The sequence below is a fragment of the Peromyscus eremicus genome, chromosome 22, assembly GCF_949786415.1.
Source record: "Peromyscus eremicus chromosome 22, PerEre_H2_v1, whole genome shotgun sequence".
Taxonomy (NCBI): Eukaryota; Metazoa; Chordata; class Mammalia; order Rodentia; family Cricetidae; genus Peromyscus; species Peromyscus eremicus.
Genome location: NC_081437.1, coordinates 19802640 through 19822569, shown reverse-complemented (window position 1 = coordinate 19822569; position 19930 = coordinate 19802640). Strand labels below are relative to the sequence as shown.

Genomic DNA, 19930 nt, shown 5'->3' with positions numbered 1-19930 from the left:
CGGGCTCGGGGATGTTCCCAGTCATAAATCAATCAGCCAGAACTATTTCTGTTCTTATCCTTTGCCTAGGGTTCCCCTCCTTATGACCTCCATCCTGTCCTCTCCACTCTGCCCCCAGCCGCCTTACCCCGGAGTAGGATGAGGTTTACCAGCTTCCCTTACCACAGGTCACCATCTTGTCCGTTCCAATATGGGAGTCCCTACCCCACCTACAAGTGAGGGATTCTGATGCTTCCAATAGCCTCCATCATTCTGCACAGCAGAGGGCCCTTCTGGCGGGCAGATTGACTCCCCCAAGGCATGCCAGATCTCTCAGCCTTCAAGGCAGAGGAGCTGCTCCTCGGTTGATTCTAGGAGTAAGTAATCTTGACTTAGCCCCCTCCCCCACAGCGTGGCTAGAGTAAGGCTCCTCCTTCCTGTGCTTACGGGGATCAGAGTACCTACCCCTTAGGGCCACTTGGAGGATTAAATGAGGCCCTGTAGATAAAGCGTTCAATTTGGCACATGGCATGTTGCAGATGTTCAAAAAACAAGAATTGCCTTCCCCAGCTAGCCTTCCATCTGGCGCTCATCCTCCCACGGTTGACCCACGTCTTGAAAAAGCTCCTTTGAGAAGATTTTTGTCAGCCTGTCAGGTTCAAATCCAGCTCCTGGGGAGGCCCTTGAGGATATCTGATCTACTCGGAGATCCTAAATCAGTCTCCTAGTAATAATCACAGATGCCATGCTGCTGGGCCATCTGGAGACTCCTGGCTTATAGTCAATCTTCTACCGCCCTCTACAGGCTGCAGTGCCACACTGCAGGCAACGCTGGCTAGCCCCAGAAAGAACAAGGGACTTGAAGCACCCTATGGATTAAGATAAAACAGCAGGCAAGGCAGGGTGTCTGCAGAAGCCAACATTTCAGAGTATCCTGGAGATTTCTAGTTCACAAAGCACTTGCTTGGTGAGCTTCCACGAACACTGTGTTCTTGCCCTCAACCTAAGCACACAAGGGAATTCCCAGTCGTTCATTGCTCACTTGGTAAAACCTCACTAATGAGGGGTTCCTACCTTATAACATTCCAGAAAATCATCTGAAACAGACCTGTATAGTTCACTCTAAATGCAAGCTTGGTGATTAAAATATTGTCAATCTTACCCATGTAAACAACAGCAGACCTAGAATACACTAAAAGGTGTTTGTAAAGTCGGAGGAGGGTGGCCCCCTTGGTAAAGTGTTTACCTAGCATGCACAAAGCCCCAGGTCCCATCCCAGTATTCCACAAATGGAACAAGGTGGCAGGTGCCTGTGATCCTAACAATTGGGAGGTAGGGGCAGGAGGATCAGAAGTTCAAGGTTATGCTCAGCTACACAAGTCTGAGGCCAGCCTGGGACACATGAGACCTTGTCTCTACGGGACTGAGAAAGAAAGGAAGGGAAAGAATGGGGGAGAGAGGGAGGGAGGGAGGGAAAGCAGGAGGGAGGGAGGGAGAGGGAGGGAAAGAGGGAGGGAGGGAGATGGCAAAATGGAAAGAGAAGGAAAAAGAATATGGTGTGTGTGTGTGTGTGTGTGTGTGTGTGTGTGTGTGTGTGTGTGAGAGAGAGAGAGAGAGAGAGAGAGAGAGAGAGAGAGAGAGAGAGAGAGAGAGAGAGATTTCACATTTTAGAACCAATGACTGGCTGCAATATGGAAGGTGCAAGCATCTGATGTGGTAACTCATGAACATTTCTCACATGCCAATCAGCTACTAGTTGCATTCATTAGTAGCATCCAACAAAACTGGACAGCATCGTCTCTGCCTGTCCTTCCACGGCCAGAAATGCAGGCTCTGTCTGGCAGGCTGGCAGTTTCAGAGCAAGCACCCGACCCATCATACTGTCCACTCCAGGGCTGTGTGGTGCTGGAGCCTCCTGCCGGGGCAATGGAAGGGGATGTTTATCTTTCTCCTGTTCTCCTCGCCGACGGCAAGCACATGAGGGAATCCACACAGGGTTCATTAGGCTCAGACATTGCATAAGAGTGAAGGAAGCCAAGGCTTTGAGAGCTGCAGCTTCCTTATGTAACTGGAGTTTTCGGGTCATATATTTATAGACTTAGAGCAGGGGGAGATCTCAGCGATTACTGGAGTCTAACTAACCCTTTCGTTTCCCAATAAAATGAAGCACAGGAAGAGAGAGAACATTTGAAGGGTGGGCAACTGTCAAACTTGGGCTTTTCTCTATGGCTGATACTGATTTCAGTATCGTCATTTCTAGGTGGAAATTACTCCAAGGAAAGTTCTTAAGCCAAATCTTCTATACATACATGGAGGTATGGTAGAGACCCATCACACTGTACGTACTCCATAACTGGATTGCTCAGAGTTTTACATCAGAGAATAATCTTACTTTAATAGTCAGTAATACCGGAACTAACCTCAAATTCATTTCATTCTTTATTGTCTTCCATGACCCAAAGTAGTTGGAGGTTTTAATCTCCCTCCACTGTCTTGCTGCAAAATATGATTGTGGATCTGAGGTTACAATGTGGCATTCAGTGGTTTGGGGAAAAGGCTTTCTGAAGAAGGCATTTGGATCCAGAGAAGCTTCTGGAGCTGTGTGAGAATCCTGACTACACAGGCCATTCCATGAGTAGGGACATAACACAAATGCTTCCTAAGCCCATTTCAAACACATCATCAAAATGGACTCAAGATGACTCAAGCTGCTTATTTGCCACTTATGCCCAACATCTCTCCATTTGCTTATCATTTTGTTTGCAACATTTATCTGGAACAAAATTGTCTTAATGCATTCCATTTTCTTAAAAATGCCATCCCGCTGAATCACAGCTCTCCTGGGCAGCAAGTAGGAATCCAGATACTACAGTATGCGCTTCCAGCTCCACAGAAGCCCCCACTGCAGTACAAAACACTGCTGGGGACTTGCTCTTCAGACCCTCACAGACCAGGGCTTACAGTTTTCCGATGTTCCAGTGATGCACTAGGAAGAAATAAGAGAATTCTCATCGCCATGTTTTTTTTTTTTCATGGTGTCCTTCCCTCTCTGTCCCAATACATGTCACTTCCTCCTAGCGCAGCCAATACCATGCTAAGACCAAATCCCATTTTACAGTCTCAGCCACAGGGAATACCCCCAGCCCAGGACCCCTTAATTTCCTAGTCCTTCGCTTATTTTTACTGAACACTTGCCATGCAGCAACCATTCCAGTGGGCTCGAGAGAGGTGGTGATTAAACAACACAGAAGCGGTCCCTTTACACACGGCACTCACAGAAAACACAATTGATACATGGAATTCGTTGTTCATGCAAATCCACGACAGGGGTTTATAGTCACTGGTGTGTTGTGGAGGAAAAGAGTTATTGCTCTGGGTTGGCGGCCTCTGTGGACCCGTTTAAATGATTGAGTTTTGCATCTCATTCCTTGCAACCTGCTAACTTGGCAACCCGCCCATAGGTACCACTCTGGTTAGAGATACAGGGGCTTGGGTAACCATCAGCAGTGGGGATCATGGTGGGTTCTGGGTAACCAGAATGAAGCCGCGTAACTGTGGGAACTGCACGGCCTAAGACCTCACACAAGCTCTGCGGCCCTCACCTCCTAGCTAAAGCCATGAGCAGCAGGCACGAGAGTGACCCGATGGGAATCCACCTGTCTCCTTCATTCTCCTTATTGAGGTCTAGGTGGCTCATATTCCTCCCTTTAGGACCCCCACACACCCATCCATTCCTCATGCCTGGCATATTTGGGAGCAGGAAGTATTGACTTTACCTCTAAACCCAAAGGCTGTGAAATTTCAAAACCCTACCTGTCTGCTAATCCAACAGAGGTTTTGAGTACTATTAGAGATCTCTGTGTGTAGCTACTGTATTGCACAACTCAGACTGGGCTGGCTCTCAGAGTCCATGGAGGAAAAGCATGCTCCAAGCATGGTCTCCTTTAGCCTGGCATCATCTACCTAACATGAAACACGGGGACTTCCCCAAGGGATTCCGAGGACCACAGAATTCCTCTTCTGCAGTGGGTGATGACCCCTTTGGGGGTCACCTATCAGATATCCTGATCCTGCATATCTGATTATAATTCATACATTATGATTTATAACAACAGCAAAATTACAGTTATGAAGTAGCAATGAAATTATTTTTATGGTCGGGGAGTCACCACAACACGAGGAGCTGTATTAAAGGGTCACAGCATGAGGAAGGTCGAGAACCACTGTTCTACTACATGCCCCTCCAGGATGGAAGTCAGTCACCACATAATGTAGTCATCTGGCTTCCCAGAAGGCTGCAAAAAGTCCTTGAGGGTACTTATGGCCCCGGCGTCAGAAAGGCAAATGGTAATGTTAAAAGAAACGCCATTAATCCTATTGTTTCCTTCCTGTTCCCTCTCCGCAGCACCTCACACGGTGTTTTTAACAGAGGAGTCCCCAGATGACAGGGATTAGCAGCAAAGAGTGGGCTCTTCTGAAGATTTATCCATCACCTGTAGCCAGCTGGGAAATGATGAAATCTGTGGGTAGCAGCTGGACAGCACGCACGCACGCACGCACGCACGCACGCACGCACGCACGCACCCCTCCCACCTCGAGAGAAGCCCGTCTGCAAGCTGCAGCTTCAAAGCGGGCGCTCATCTTCTCTTGTGAGTTCAACTCAGTGTCGCACATGGCTCAGTGAGGGCAGTCCTTGACCCAAGGCTGCCCCGGTGAAACAGACCCTGACGTTTCTCCTCTCTGCAAAACCTTCCCCTCAAGTCGGCCAGTCGGCGGGTGCCTGTCCTCCCCGGGGGTGAAACGGGAATTTGAGAAGCATCTTACCAGGGTGGTGAACTGGTCCACACAAGCATTTCGGATCTTCTCCGGAGTGGCGGGGCTGTCTAGCTTGAAAAGTTGTTTTGCGTTATCACCTCCGTGCTGCGCTCGGGCTGCACGGATGGCGTCCTTGATGGCAAAGAAGATAGACGAAGCCAGGAAAAGAGGTGGCTCCCCAACAGCCTGAATGGACAGAATGTAGAAGAGGAATCAACCACAATGGTTCCAGACTCCGTGTCATCCCATAGACCCAGGACGCCAGGCTGTGAGTCCCGCACCAGGACGACCAGTGATGCCCACGAACAACCCCACCCAGTACTTATGGAACCACACCAAATAAGGCAAGAAGAGGCAGCCAAAACTAATAAAGACCTGAGAAACCATTTCTTAAATGACCGAACTTCATAGGGTTTTTTTTTTTCAGCTCATACTATGTCATTTTCTCTAACGATAACAAAATACACGTTAATTATATAACATACCTTTGAAAGTTAAACTATTAAATAATTATTTTTGTTATTGAGACAGGGCTATGAAGCCCTGCCTGGCCTGGTACTCACTACGTAACCTAAGTTTCCTTGAATTTGTAACAATCTTTCTAGCTCAGACTCTAAAATACCAGGATTACAGGTGTGTACCACCATGCCTGGCCACTGTTTTATGGATCAAAAACTTGGCATGTGTTTTAGCCCTTTCCTCAGATACTGGCCCAGGAGAATAGTCTACCTGGAGCTCTGACAGCGATGTTTAACATACACTGTAATAACGTATATGAATCTGCTAGGATTACAGGCACCTCCTAATGGAGGTTGGGTTTCCTTCCCCATGGGGCTTAGGTAGAACCTACATCAGAATCACCAAGGTTACTGATTAAAATGTATGTGTTGAGGTTCTACCTCCTGGAACTACAGGTGCAAATTTTCTGAGGTTATTTATTGTAATAATTTATTTTTTATTTACATTGGTGTTCTGCCTGCATGTATGTCTGTGTGAGGATATCAGATCCCATAGAACTGGAGTTACAGACAATTGTAAGCTTCCATGTGGTCCTGGGAATTGAACCTGGGTCCTTCTGGAAGAGCAGTCAGTGCTCTTAACCACTGAGTCATCTCTTCAGCCCCAATTTCTGGGGTTATGAACCCCAGAGATACATTTTTCTCATGAGTCTAGTGACTGTGGGAGCCCGTTCTCGGGTTCCTCGTGGCTTTACCCAGCAGGTCCTCATAGAGGATGATTAGACCACGGGCCTGATTGCAGGTGTCTGGGATGGTCTGCACTTGGCTGTGCTGGGGGAGGAGGTCTTTTGCTCCACCCCTTGGTGTCTCTATAAAAACCCTGGGGCACAGACAGTCGGGGGCCTGTTGGAATAGGTTCCAGGCCCTCTCGAGGCTATCCTTTATTTTCTATCTGTTTATCTCCGCGATATTCTCCGCAATAAATTTTTCTATCTAATATTTCCTGCTGCTCACACTCAAGAAAACTCTGGGGAACTGTGAGGGTGGTGGGTAAACGCCCCACAAGTGACCCTAATATATTGTACTTTGTAAGAACCAATGGCCAAGGTCACAATGTATTCCAGACCCTACCCACCCACGACAGCATAGCAAACCATGACATGAGCAAGTATTTCATCGGCTACGTCATGATTTTCCTTCCTTCAGAGACACCGGGCCACATGAATAAGCTAAGTTGATTTTCAACCATGTTCTGCACTTCCTGAGGACAGGAATAAAGGAAGCTCTCTGCATCATTTCCCAGGCTTCTTAGTAAGGTTTTAAGGTTAGATCTCAACAACTAGAAGGGATTACAGAATATATTGGAAGGCGTCCCCCTCCTCTCCAGTGAATTTGCTGATTCTTACAAGAACATGGAGATGCTATATCTATAAAATCATCTCTGAGGATCAAGGACCATGATGTATGACTGGGGCCTGAGCAAAGGTCAGAATTTGACCGACAGGATTTGGCTAAGGAATTTCCCCGAGGCTCCCAGAAGGAGACAGCTTCAATTAATATGTTCAAGATGTGTCCTCAGCACACTCCCGTCTCTGCTTCATCCCAAAGGGTGAATCCTCTTCCTTCTTTAGGAGGAATCCCTTGCAGACCCACCAGGTGGCTGACTGAAACCCCTTACCAACCACTGTGATCTCCCATCCCGCAGGTTAGCACAGCTCCATAGCCACAGTACCTTGGATGCATAGATGGCCTTCTTGTTGGGGCAGTCGCGGAGCAGGGATACTCTGAACTCAACGGGGATGCTGCCAAATGCAGGGATCTTGTAGGTGCTGGGGCCACGAGTATGCAAGCTCCCCTCGGGGGAGTAGTGCAGCTCCTCCATAGTGAAGAGACCAAGGCCCTGGACAAATGCCCCTTCCACCTACAGGACAAAAGGTGATCATGGTTAGCACCTCCCCTCTAGCCCCTGCCCCAGGACAGATACTGATAGCTCCAATGGATGCAAAACCTGATCTATAGTGGGATCTGGAAAGAGGCTAAAAACAGCCTTTAACTGCCTGTCTGGCTCTTGCCTTGGTCCCGAGGCATCTCTGATGGCATATCACTGAACTTGGTCTTAAGCAGAATAGAGGCTCAGAACATGTCAGCACAGTGGCAAGTAACATTTCTCACCAAAACCTGCCACTGTGTAGATGGAGACGCTGTCTCCACGTCATCCCTGGTGATTCAACACGGATAAACAAGCTCATAGGAGGGATTTCTTGAGGAGTAAATTCTTTGAAATTTGCCTCTAGCCTCGTTGGGCTCTCATCCTGCCTTTCTTCTGGGAGGAAGTATCCCCTCCATGGCTTACAGATCTAGCGCACCCTCTACAGTATATGCTGGTCCCCATCTGCTCCCTGACCCCTACTCAGAAGAGTGGTATGTGGCACTGCCAAGGCTGAACACAAGAGGGCGCTGTCAATAATCTTTGCATCCATTGTAGTCGATACAATGCCTGCCTCCAGAGGGCATTCCCAAGCAGTCCAAAGTACGAGTGAGTGAGTGTGTGTGTGTGTGTGTGTGTGTGTGTGTGTGTGTGTGTGTGTGTGTATGCCTGTGTGTCTGTGTCACATGTGAGCATCGAATGTCTCCTCATGCACCACACTGGTCTCTGGGGTGTGTGCCCTTCCCAAGTTAATCTATAGTTATTTGTATTCTGCTTTGAGAGTTCCGTGGATGATCATCAATCTAACCCTTACTCAGAATGAGGTTCTCTAAGTACCATGCGCTGGCCTGCTTAAAAATGACGACATGCTGTGTCGCTGGGGACCTTCAGGAAGCAGGGTGGGGGTGGGCACACATGGCTGACGTAGTCTGTCACCACGCTGGTCCCCCCTTACCTGTCCAATATCAATAGCAGGATTCAAGCTGGAACCGACATCCATGACGATATCTGTACGGAGATTCTGTGGATGGAAAATAGTTCGAGAAGAAAGGAATGTCTGAATTTACACAGGTGTGTCTTGATGGCACTTAGATTGTAAGTCCCAATCCAAACAGCGCTTTCTCAAGCTGTGCACAGAGCATGCTGAGACAGGGGTTCCCACTTCACCTTGACTGACACTGTCAAAGCTGATGCTTGAGATCTTAGCAGCTAAGTAAGGGGTGGGCTGGAGCCCTGATCTCACACCCACCCATGGGTGGTAAGAGGGGGTCTCCAGGGACTGAGACTTTGAACCGGAGTCTGGCCAGATCGTGTGAGAAAGCAGTCAACAAACCATACTGTGGCTGAATCCAAAGCATTCTGATTTTGTAGAGCCTGTAAGGTGCCACCTACATTATTGAATAGCTGAGGGGCTTCAGGTGTAGCTTAGTTGGTAGAGTTCTGGCCTTCTATGCATAAGGTTTACTCTCCCAAATAAGAGAAAAAATTAAAAATAAACAAATGATTGAAAAAAAAATACAGGAAGAAGATGTAGTGCCACGGAGGTGGGGGAGGGGATGATCTTCCACTTAGATGTCAGTGTCCAGAAGTAGCAGCTCATGGAGCACACCCCACTCATTATTGCTGCTTCCACTGCAGCCACAAAGGGCTGAGGCAGAAGCTGTGTGGCTCACGGCCTAAGGTATGTGCTCTCTGGCCTTCATGGCGCGTCCACCTGCCTCTGATGCAAGGCCTACTTCCTCACCAGAGAACATGCCCCGACCTGCAATTCAGACTGCAGTCCAGCTGTTTTTCTTCTCTTCTCTCTGTGCAAATGTCTTACCTTGTGATCCCCTGTTAAGCAGTCAATTTCCACTTCGGAGCAAGCCACCCCATAACTGAAATAGTGGAAGGGGTTCCCGGAGTTGGTCTCAAAGCTATAACCAAGGTTGGGTGTCCTGCAAGAGAAACCAGAAAAAGGCTTATGTGTGTTTGGCAGACCTGCCCCCTTCCATACATACTTCTTGCTCCAGAAATCTGTAAATCCTAAAGGTCTTTTCTTTTTTCTTTTTCCCATTCAGCCATCATCCCCCAAAGCCCATGCATTTCAAATACTCCAGACTTTTAATGAAACCCAGATATTCTAGAGCATTTTGGCTCATGTTTCATTTTTCCAAAAACCACATCATAAGCATTCTGTACAACCTGGCAGCATTCAGCAGAAGCAGGTTGGTTTCTACGTGGTAGGGACAACAGTGACAGATGTGCCTAGGCTCATGAAGGATGTGAAAATCACTTCCTAAAAGAGTGAGTGAGTGAGCCAGAATCCAAGGTCCTCAGCACTGCGGCTCTGCCTGGGAAGGTACTGAACTGTTCTCGCAAGTTCACCTGCTCATCTCTCTCCAGGTGAAAAGTCACAAGATCGGGGCCTCAGAGCAGCCTAGGTGCATCCCTAAACAGCTATTCCCCATCTCCTGGCCCGTTTGGAACATCATAAAGGGATTTGAAAAAATGTTAAGAGAAACAGATGTTGCATTCTGTTCTGTGTTTCCATTTCAGAGCCTAAGTGCCCTGTACAATTGCCATAGTATATGAACCACATACATGTGTATTCACAAGCCCAGAGCTTAAAGTATGCTGTCCCTATGGCATTATATATTACACATATATTTACTATATAATGTACATTTATTTATGTGATTATATGTTGTGGAATAATCTTTTTGTACACTGTGAAGATTTGTCACTCAGATTGGTTTAATAAAAAGCTGAATGGCCAACAGCTAGGCAGGATTTTCAGGACAAAGAGGATGCTGGGAAGAAAAAAGGGCAGAGATTCGGGGAATCTCCAGCTAGACAGAGAGGAAGCAGCATGGGCAGAACAGAGTAACAGTAACAAAGCCAGGAGACAAAAAGTAGATGGATAAAAATGTGTTAAATTGTAAGAGCTAGTTAGTAACAAGCCTAAGCTATCGGTGGAGCTTTCAAAATTAGTAAAAAGTCTCCATGTGGTTATTTGGGAGCTAGCAGGAGGGACCAGAAAAATCCACATACAAGTATATATAATGTACGCATATTACTCACTTACATACATGTAAAATAGACTACATAGAAATAATGTGAACTGATATAACCAGAACTCACCCTCAAACCAAACCAACCCAGGGCTGAGGGACAAGTTTTTCCCCAGAGAAACTTCACTGTCTCTGACCTCTGACTTCATCTTGTGTATCTAGGTGGTCATTTAGAAACCCTACCTGTGCGTACTCCAAACAGTCAGAGAAGCAGGAGAAAATCTGCATCAGTCTGTATTTGTGTAGGGTTACTGGGATGGATGACCTTCATTATTATCAACCTAAACGGAGTTAGAGTCACCCAGGAAACAGAGAGGGTCAACTGAGGCAGAGAGCCCTCCCTGAATATGGAAGCACTAGACCATGGACTGGGATCCAGGACTAAATAAAAGGGAAAACAGAAAAGGTGAGTAGAACACCAGTGTGTAGCTCTCTGCCTCCTCACTCAGGCTGCAATGTGACCAGCGGCCTCCCACATCCTTGCTGTAAAGCCTCAGACTGTGAGCCAAAATCAACCCTTGCCTCCTCAACATGCCTTCCCTACAACAAGGAGAAAAAGTAACCAATGCAATTATATAGCCTAGGTTATGAGCAGACCATGCTATTCATACATGAATATATAGTGCTCATAATAACCACAGATTCATTCAAGGCATTTTAAAACAAACATGAAAAGCTTTCAGTTAAATCTCCCAGAAACATTATGATGGACACTTGTGACATTTAATTTTAATTGTCAACTTGATACAATCTGGAAGCACCTGGCTAGAGTCTCAGTGAGGAACTGTTTAGATTGGTCTGGCCTGTGGACATACCTATGGAGGGATTTTTCTTGGTTGAGTTATTTGGAATGGGGAAACCCATCCTGAATGTGTGTGTCTTCATGCAATGGGCTGGGCCCTGGACTTTATCTGAGGGAAGGAGATGAGCTGAGTGCAAGCATGCATGCATGCATTTCTTCTCTGCTCTCGACTGTGGATGTGATGTGACCCAATAGCTCAAGCTCCAGCTACTACAATGATGGATTATTATGATTATATTTATACCTAGAATTATAAGCTGAACCCTTACCTCCACCCATTGCTCTTGTCAGGGCGTTTTACCATAGCAACAGAACGGTACATTTAATCATATCTTTTTTTTTTTTAATAACTCCAAATTCAGATGGGAGAGGTCTCTAGCTAATCACACTGTGACACAATTTTGAGACTGTAGAAGGCATGTGCTTCCTTCTTTGTCTCACCTCACTGATAAAGTCCCACCATACTCTGTATGTTGTAAGAGACCACTAAGTCCTCCTGTTCTCCCGAGGGCAAGTCACTATGAAGAAATCCAATGGCTAGCACAGGCTGCCCAAACATCTGGCATGGCATGCCTGAGCATCCAATCCTGCAGAATTCAGGATGGAATCATGTGGTGATATATTGTGTACCGTAATAAAATTTGCCTGAATGTCAGAGAACAGAACAAACCGCTAGATTAAACATAGAGGCTGGACAGTGGTGGCACACACTTTTAATCCTAGCACTCAGGATACAGAGAGTTCAAAGCTACCCTGGACTTTATGGGATTGACTCAGTCTAGGAGAGAAACAGAGCCAGACACTGGTGGCACACACCTTTAATCCCAGCACTTGGGAAGCACACACGCCTTTAATGGCTCAGTGGGAAAAGGTATATAAGGTGTGAGGAGACAGGATCTAGAAGCCTTTTCGGCTGAGGAACCTCATTCGGCTAGAGGCCTATCGGCTGAGCTTTTTCAGGCTGAGGAGTCTAGAGGTAAGAGGTATCTATGGCTTGTTCCTTTGTCTCTCTGATATTTCAGCATTCACCCCAATATCTGGAACCAGGTTTTTTATTAAAAGACCTTTTAAGATTCGAACAACATCATCATCCTTCTCCTAGGAGACAGCACACTCAAAGGCCAGGACTAGAACTCGGGTCTTCTAATACAGTGGCTCCTGCTTTGGTCCTTCATATATAGTTGGTAATTGAATATAACAAAGCATCTTTAGACTGAATGAAATCAACATGAGTCCCATTGGCATCGTGCGAGGTTTAGGGGCACTGCTTTTTTTCTGGCTGTGGGCTAACCAGCACTCAGAGCTGTCAGCACATGGGAATGGGCAGGAAGAGGATCACACTTACTTATAAAATCCGGTAGCAGACAAACTCACTGCACTCGTGTAGGCGTCCATGACCTTGAGGAAGACAATGACCATCAAGAAGAGACAATCATGGTTTCTAAAGACCCAACCCACCACCAAGCTATCATTATTCCCATATTTCAGATGAGAGAGCTAATGCTTAGAGAAAATAATTCTTGACCTAGGATCTTACTAGGCATATAACATAATGCATGTACTGGTGAGTGTGGGTAACTTATATCTGCTCATAGTAGATACTAGACTACTGTGGGATAGTCTGTATGTCAAATTGCTCTGATTGGTCAATAAATAATACACTGATTGGCCAGTGGCTAGGCAGGAAGTATAGGTGGGACTAACAGAGAAGAGAAAAGAATAAACAGGAAAGTGGAGGGAGACACTGCCAGCCGCCGACATAACAAGCAGCATGTGAAGATGCCGGTAAGCCACGAGCCACGTGGCAAGGTATAGATTTATAGAAATGGATTAATTTAAGATATAAGAACAGTTAGCAAGAAGCCTGCCACAGCCATACAGTTTGTAAGCAATATAAGTCTCTGTGTTTACTTGGTTGGATCTGAACAGCTGTGGGACTGGCAGGTGACAGAGATTTGTCCTAACTGTGGGCCAGGCAGGAAAACTCTAGCTACACTGGACTACATGGCTGGTAGCAGAGGACAGATCTCAGAGCAACACACTGAGTGAAAGACAATTATCATTAAGGCTGTTATGGAAATATTATAATTGCCTGACAAACCTATGTGCAAGCTACCAGAATTAAGTTAGAGTTGAGCAGGCTTCACGCATGTGGTCCTTAACGAAATGAGTGTGGAAAAGGGAAGTTAAGGTTACGTGAGACAGGGAACGAGAGCAGATTGACAAAACCCTAGCTTGTTTTCTCTAAATCTGTTGAGATGGGGCTGTACTATCACATGGTTCATGTGTGGTCCCACTTTATTACTTCTCTCTCCTTGTCCCCTCCTGTGTGTGTGTGTGTGGGGGGGTGCCACTAGAACTGAACCTAAGGCTTTGCATATGATAGTTAAGTGTTCTACCACTGAGCTATATCCCCAGTCCTTGGCTTTTCGAGAAATTATCTTTCTATATGGCTCAGGCTGGCCACTAATTCATAATCCCCCGGCCTCCACCAAGGATTACAGGCATGTAACACTTCTGAGAATTCTTAGCATGCTAGTCTAGTCTAGTCTGGAATTCAGACAACTAGGCTCATTCTTATTGGAAGTTTCTGTTTTATCACTCCTGGCATCTAACGGGACATCTCCTAGCTCTCTCACAGATGACATTTCAGTGGCCCCCAGACTCAGAAGGTGGGTGAGGGGAGACGCTGCCAGGGAGGCCCTCAGAGACATGGCGTTTTGAGAAGACACACCTCATTTGGGCCTGTTAGACATTTGTGTGGATCCATGCCTGAATGAGCCAAGATATCATGAGGAGGTGCTTAAGGCAGACACTCCACCCTTCCAGGCTTGGGCAGGGGCTGAACCCTAATCCAAACAATCATTAAGATCTTGGGTCAAAAACTTTCCTCAAGTGACTCCCATCAAGTGGCTCATGATGCATGAGCTTGTCCTTGCCCTGTGACTCAGGGATAACTCCTTCTACTTGTGTGTGACAAGTCATCATCTACATGTGTTGGGTAGGGACAGAGGCCCTGCTGTTATTGATATGCTTCTCCTTTGCAAAAAGCAGCTTGAACCAGTTCAGACTTACCCAGTCCTCCCAGGAGCCTTGGGGTTTCTTTTTCTTGAAGGGTTCCAGCCTTTTCAGTATGGTCTGGCAAGCTTCCTGGAGGAACCCATCATACACCAGATGTGTCAGTGTTCTGCTCTCTGTAGCCCAAGTGACACCTTAGGCTACCTGTAAAACCCAATACCTGGCAGTGCTATCTCCAGGCAACCTGGGTGGCCCCGATAGTAGGCCACCATTGGCCTTTGTCTAGAAAGCCCTCCTGACACTATGCCTAAGCTGACCGAGAGGAACTTCTGAGGGACGCGCAAGGAGGCACCATCTCCCATCATGCTTCTTGTTTGAGTATATCATGTGACAAAGAAGCAAATATCTGGGAACCAGCTGACCCCATAGTCAAATATCAATTTCAGCCCATTCTCTTGAGACCAGTTCCAACATGAGTTAGTATTATTTCCCAGAAGCCCCTGCTTTCCTTCCAATCCCCTGCCCACTCTGAACTTAACCCTCCCTGGCTTTGATGGAAATGGTGCTGCTGGAGTTTTCTCTGTTAGCTGGGCATGTGGAGGAATAGCATCCTCGTGGGTATCAGAGTGAAGTCATTACGACAGCCAAAGAGACTCCTCCAGACCATCAAGGGGACCTCTTGAGACCCCCAAATCCAGAGCCCATCCTCAGCCATGCAGGCTCCCCAAGGCGCCTCGCTTACATAAACAGCCTGGCCATTGATGTCGGCACTCGCAGAGGCAGCCGTGGGAGAGGTGTTGGGGACAGTGTTAGTGCTCGTCTCGCTGATGTGAATCTTGGAGGTGGGGATCTTCAGAGCTCTGCTGGCCACCTACAACAAACGAGACATCACTCTCAGAGAAGGAGGTTAGTATACAGCTTGGCTACCTTCTTCCTAGGGCAAAGTTCAGTTTTACTGCCAGAGGCAAGAAACAATCTTGTAAGCTCTACTCTATTGACTCTGGAATGTTGTCACACCTGGCTGAGTTTGAAGGAGAAATTTTTAGTGGGGTCTGGTTGGCTTAGACGTTCATAACCCCATCATCGTGAGCAAATACTGGGTTTTTTAAAGTCTGGATAAACCTCAATAGCCAAGCAGATATTCTGACTACAATCCAGCACCTTTAGCCCAACTCCCCTGAGAGGTCTCGTGGAGTGTGGGAAATGAGCTGTTTTCATGCATACAATGAGCTCAGAGCCCAGGATGGCAGTAATGGACATGTCCTCGGAGACTGCACAGTCAGTCCTTCAGCACAGATAAGGAAACAAATCAAGAGAGAGGAAGACTTGCCCAAGGCCATGTGTAAATGTGCTCTCAGTTGCTTTTCCTGGAACTTCACATTGCTTATCTTCCCCCAGCATCTTCCCCACACCAGACATCCCAGACAGGGTCCTCAGGCTTCTCACCTGAACCATCTTGGTGTGAAGACCTTGACCCATCTCAGTACCCCCATGCGTCAGCAGCACAGAACCATCGGTGTACACGTGGACCAGGGCACCTCCCTAAGGAAGGAGGAGGAGGCCAGATACAACGTTTGGTTAATCCTGACTCAGCTCAAGCTTTGAAACCAAAGGTACAGAGGAAAGAGAAAACCATCGGCCATGTTTTAGATAGAAACCTAGGCAAAAACTACACAGTATAAACCTTGTTATTTAATTAAGTAACCCTTCAGGAGTTTAAGAAATTCTTCTCTATCTCTGTCTGTTTATCTATCTATCTATCTATCTATCTATCTATCTATCTATCTATCTATTTAACTGTGTGTGTGTGTGCACACGTGCATGCGCGTGCATGCGTGAAGAAAGTAGGCCATTTCTCTCTGTCTCAGTGTTATACCTGAAGAATGAAGAAGCCACGTATCTGCGTATAGTCTTGCAATCATGAAGAACTAAAGGTTGACCCTGGATCCTGTCTCACTTCTCCTTCACATACTACACCAATAGGATATGCAAATTTCATTTCATTTCAGCAGCAGAAAGAGCCCTGGTCAGGTCTGCTACCAGAGAAGAGGGATTCCTCTGGTCACACCAAAAGCAGGGTGGAATGGTGTCCCAGTCCAGAGGTTATGGCCAAGTCCTATAAAGCAATTACCTGGTTCAGAAAAGGGAGTGTGAAACTTATTCCAAACTTAGTCGGGATGATACACAATCCTCTCTTTTTCCAACAGTTCTCCCTGGGGAGAAAAGAAAATTCAAAATCTCACTCTGTGGACCTGTCTGGCCTGGAACTCACAGAGATCTGCCTGCCTCTGCCTCCCATGTGCTGGGATTAAAAAGTGCATGCCACCAGACCTGAAAAGAACCTTCTTATAGAATACATAATTACGTCTAGTTGGGTACGTTTCAGTTAACATCTTTGTATTAAATCAGAACACGACACCCTTGAAGCCATTTGCCCAGTTACTGTCATAACTGAATTGTGCTCCGGCGGAGTAGACGAAAATGAGAGGTAGAAATCTAGGTTCTGGGTCCTCCGGTGCAGGTGGCACAAACTTCCAAGTACTATAGAATTTCCTCCCTAAGTGGATTTGCATTTAGACAGTGTGCCCTAATGACCTTCAACTGCCCTTGTCCCAAGGAGGAAGATAATGACACTTTTTCTATATATTTGTTCAAATAAGTCACTCTGTGAAAAAGAGAGATCCAATATAATTATCCCCACTTTAGAGATGAATGAACTGAGGCCCACTTCAGAGACACAGAATGACTGCCAGCGTCAAATGCATTTGCTAATTTCAAAGGCAGACACATGGCTGTGGTGATGTTGGTGCCCAACCAAGGCTCTCAATAACGTGGTACTCTCAGGAAGTACACAAATCTATACAGATGAACCTCAATTGATGCATTCTGATGCTGAGTGAAGGCTGAAGGTCCCTTGTTCCTGAGCTAAAGATCTTCACCTGATATTAAAGAGGACACTATCAATGAGCTGGCAGGTTCAGTAGCCTCAGAAGTTGTCCATTAAACCATCAGCTTGTTATTTGGGGATCAGTAGAAAGGCTGGACCATAGCCAAGCAAGAGCACATCAGAACAGTACAGTCCCCACTCTTTGCTTACTTGTTGAACTTCTCCACTTCCATTTTGCGAGCAAAATACTGAGAGCTTGCTATGCATTCATCCCAGCACCTGGGCAAGGTGAACATCTCCAGCTTCTGGTTGAAGTGGGTCAGGTCCCCTTCTTTGTACATGTTCTTCCTCCGTACCTTCCCAAGAAGAAAAACACTTGGGTCTTGTAGCTTCTGGGTCCCTCCACAGTAACTGTTTATACTCCCTGCCCCAGGAGATGCCCTAGGTAAGAGTCACTCTTCCCCCCAACAGGCTCACCCACTGTTAGTCCAGCTCACCTCCTCTGCAGGCAGTCCACAAGTCACGGCAACCTCGCTCATCCAGTGTTCTGCAATTAGCATCCCCTGAGGACCCCCGAAGCCTCGGAAGGCTGTGTTGGAGGGCAGATTGGTCTTACAAATCCTCCCGGTGCCCCGAATGTTGGGTATCTTATAGGCGTTGTCCATGTGGAATAGGGCTCGTTCCATTATCTGAGGCAGAGGAAACCAAAAAGCAAGGGACATGGAAATCCACTGACTTCCTTTACGTGTCTGCACAGGAAATGTACTCATGCTGGTCTTCCCAAGGCCAGCTGTCAATGGCTCTATTTCAGGCCTGTGTTATTTCTCTCCTAGGATAACTTATCCTCCTATGAAGATCCCCAACCTAGCCTCCTTCATGGGAATCCTTCCCAGGACTGTGTGTACCCACGTGAGGGCACACACGCATGTGTGCAGGTGCCTGTGGAGGCCAGAAGATGTTGCCAAAGCCCCTAAAACTGGAGTTACGGGTGGTTGGAAGTCATCTGACACAGGTCTAGGAACTGAACATTGGTCCTCTGGAAGAACAAGGGCTCTTAACCACTGAGCCATCTCTCGAGTCCTGTCAAATTGCTTTATTTCCATCCAAATTATACTATAGTTTAGAGTCAATCCCTGGCTAGGTCATGTTCTGTGAACCAGCCACCTCCTCCATGTTCCTTCCCCTACTCTCCTGAAGCAGCCGCCTATGATTTATAAAGCTGCTTCTTCTACCAGATGGTTGGTTGGTTGGTTGGTTGGTTGGTTGGCTGGTTGGTTGGTTTAGCACTTTTACATGTCTGTGTGTATACATGTTTGTAAATGTGCACATCTGCATGTGGAGGTCAGAGGTCAATGTTGGAGGTCTTCCTCAATCACTCTTCACTTTGTATTCTGAGATAGGGTTTCCCACTGAACCAGAAGGAGCTCACAGATTTGTCTAGAATGGGTCATCAGTGAGCTCCAGGGACCCACTGGTCTCTGCTCACTTCCTGTTCCTCAGCCATAGGATTACAGGCAGGTGCTATTATGCCTGGCTTTTATGTAGGTGCTGCGGATCAAACTCAGGTCCTCATGCTATGCATCATGTCCCCAGGCCCCTTTCTCCCGTTAACACTTTCCACATCTCTAAGGGCTTTTATATTTCAGTGTCTTGCTTTTCCAGTTTTAGACTTTCTCTATTTTTGGTTTTTCAAGACAGGGTTTCTCTGTGTTGCCCTGGCTGTCCTAGAACTTGCTCTGCAGACCAGGCTGGTCTCGAACTCACAGAGATCTGCCTGCCTCTGTCTCCTGAGTGCTGAGATTAAAGGCTTGTGCACCACCACTGCCTGGCCTAGACTTTCATAGTGCCTTCCCAATTTGGAAAAGGGAGGCTTTGTCCCTGTCTTGTCCCCTTTCCCCACAGATGTACCTGCTTCCTATCTCTCAATATAGTTGTATTTTGGTCAAATCAATACTCACTTTGATATTGTAAATCTGTACACATTTACAACTCAATCAGGAAGTTACACTGTGATCTCTCCCACCCTCATTTTCAGCCCAAAGATAATCATTAACTTTAGTTTCTCATTGGTTTTATTTTCTATGTATGTAGTACTAGCCCTTGTAAAGTTTCTCTTAATCTGTTCAATGGTGTCAGATTTTTCTATTTGTTTCATAGACAAACAAGAAACTATTTCTGGGGCTGACTGGCCTACTCTAGTTTAAACCAGCTTAAACCTACAATTCAGGGGCTGTCTTTAGAGTATCCTTCACAGCATGCCTGGCTCCCTTTGTCTCTTTATTTTTCTGTTCCTGGAAGTCATGTCTTTCCCCTTTAGTTTTACACCCTCTTGGAGTACATTTGTCAACATCTTCTCAAGGGGGGGGGGGGTATGTCAAAGGCTCAGAAAACATCAAAAAAAGAAGGGGTGGAAAGACTGTAAGTGCCAGAGGAACAGGAAGTTGGCTGTGGGACTGTATCTCCTAGAAACATCTGAGACGCTACACCCATGAAGTCTCACCAGCATGGCTGCCTAAACAAGACCTATACAATGACAGCACTAACAGACACGTTAATGTGGAAGATGGAAATCTCACGGAGCCTCAACCCTAGGCCAAGTACTACAGTCAACTAAGGAACGCTGAGCGCAGGAGAAATAGTCTTCCCCAGGGAAGTGCTCCCCATTGGCTACGCAGACTGAGTAAGTTGTATTTATATTTGAGAGAGAGAGAGAGAGAGAGAGAGAGAGAGAGAGAGAGAGAGAGAGAGAGAGAGAGAAACAATAATTTTTTAAAGGGGGCCATGAATTTGAGAGAGAACAAGGGAGGGGTTGGAAGGAAGAAAGGAAATGATGTAACTGTATTTTAATTTTTTTTAAAAAAAGAGTGGCTGTACATATTTACTGTGTTCTCACTCTTTACCGGCTCTAAATAGGATTCTGCGTTGTAAATTTACTAATTTTCGTCTGTATTTTGAAAGCATTTTACTGATATATCATAGTTCCCCAATACT

At 46.5% G+C, this 19930-nt stretch overlaps 1 protein-coding gene across 1 annotated transcript in view; it reads right to left on the bottom strand.

The window, feature by feature from the left end:
* Window positions 1-2347: 2347 nt before the first annotated feature.
* Window positions 2348-19930, bottom strand: part of Xdh (xanthine dehydrogenase) — a 65660-nt gene continuing 48077 nt past the window's right edge. Inside the window, exons 25-36 of the mRNA XM_059248464.1 lie at window positions 17437-17628; window positions 17150-17295; window positions 16184-16265; window positions 15499-15594; window positions 14795-14923; window positions 14110-14184; window positions 12380-12432; window positions 9002-9116; window positions 8135-8200; window positions 6985-7173; window positions 4804-4980; window positions 2348-2965 (exon numbers count right to left, since the gene is read on the bottom strand). Coding sequence (XP_059104447.1) covers window positions 2915-2965; window positions 4804-4980; window positions 6985-7173; window positions 8135-8200; window positions 9002-9116; window positions 12380-12432; window positions 14110-14184; window positions 14795-14923; window positions 15499-15594; window positions 16184-16265; window positions 17150-17295; window positions 17437-17628 — 1371 coding nt within the window. The 3' untranslated portion in view covers window positions 2348-2914. The remainder of the gene's footprint in view (window positions 2966-4803; window positions 4981-6984; window positions 7174-8134; window positions 8201-9001; window positions 9117-12379; window positions 12433-14109; window positions 14185-14794; window positions 14924-15498; window positions 15595-16183; window positions 16266-17149; window positions 17296-17436; window positions 17629-19930) is intronic.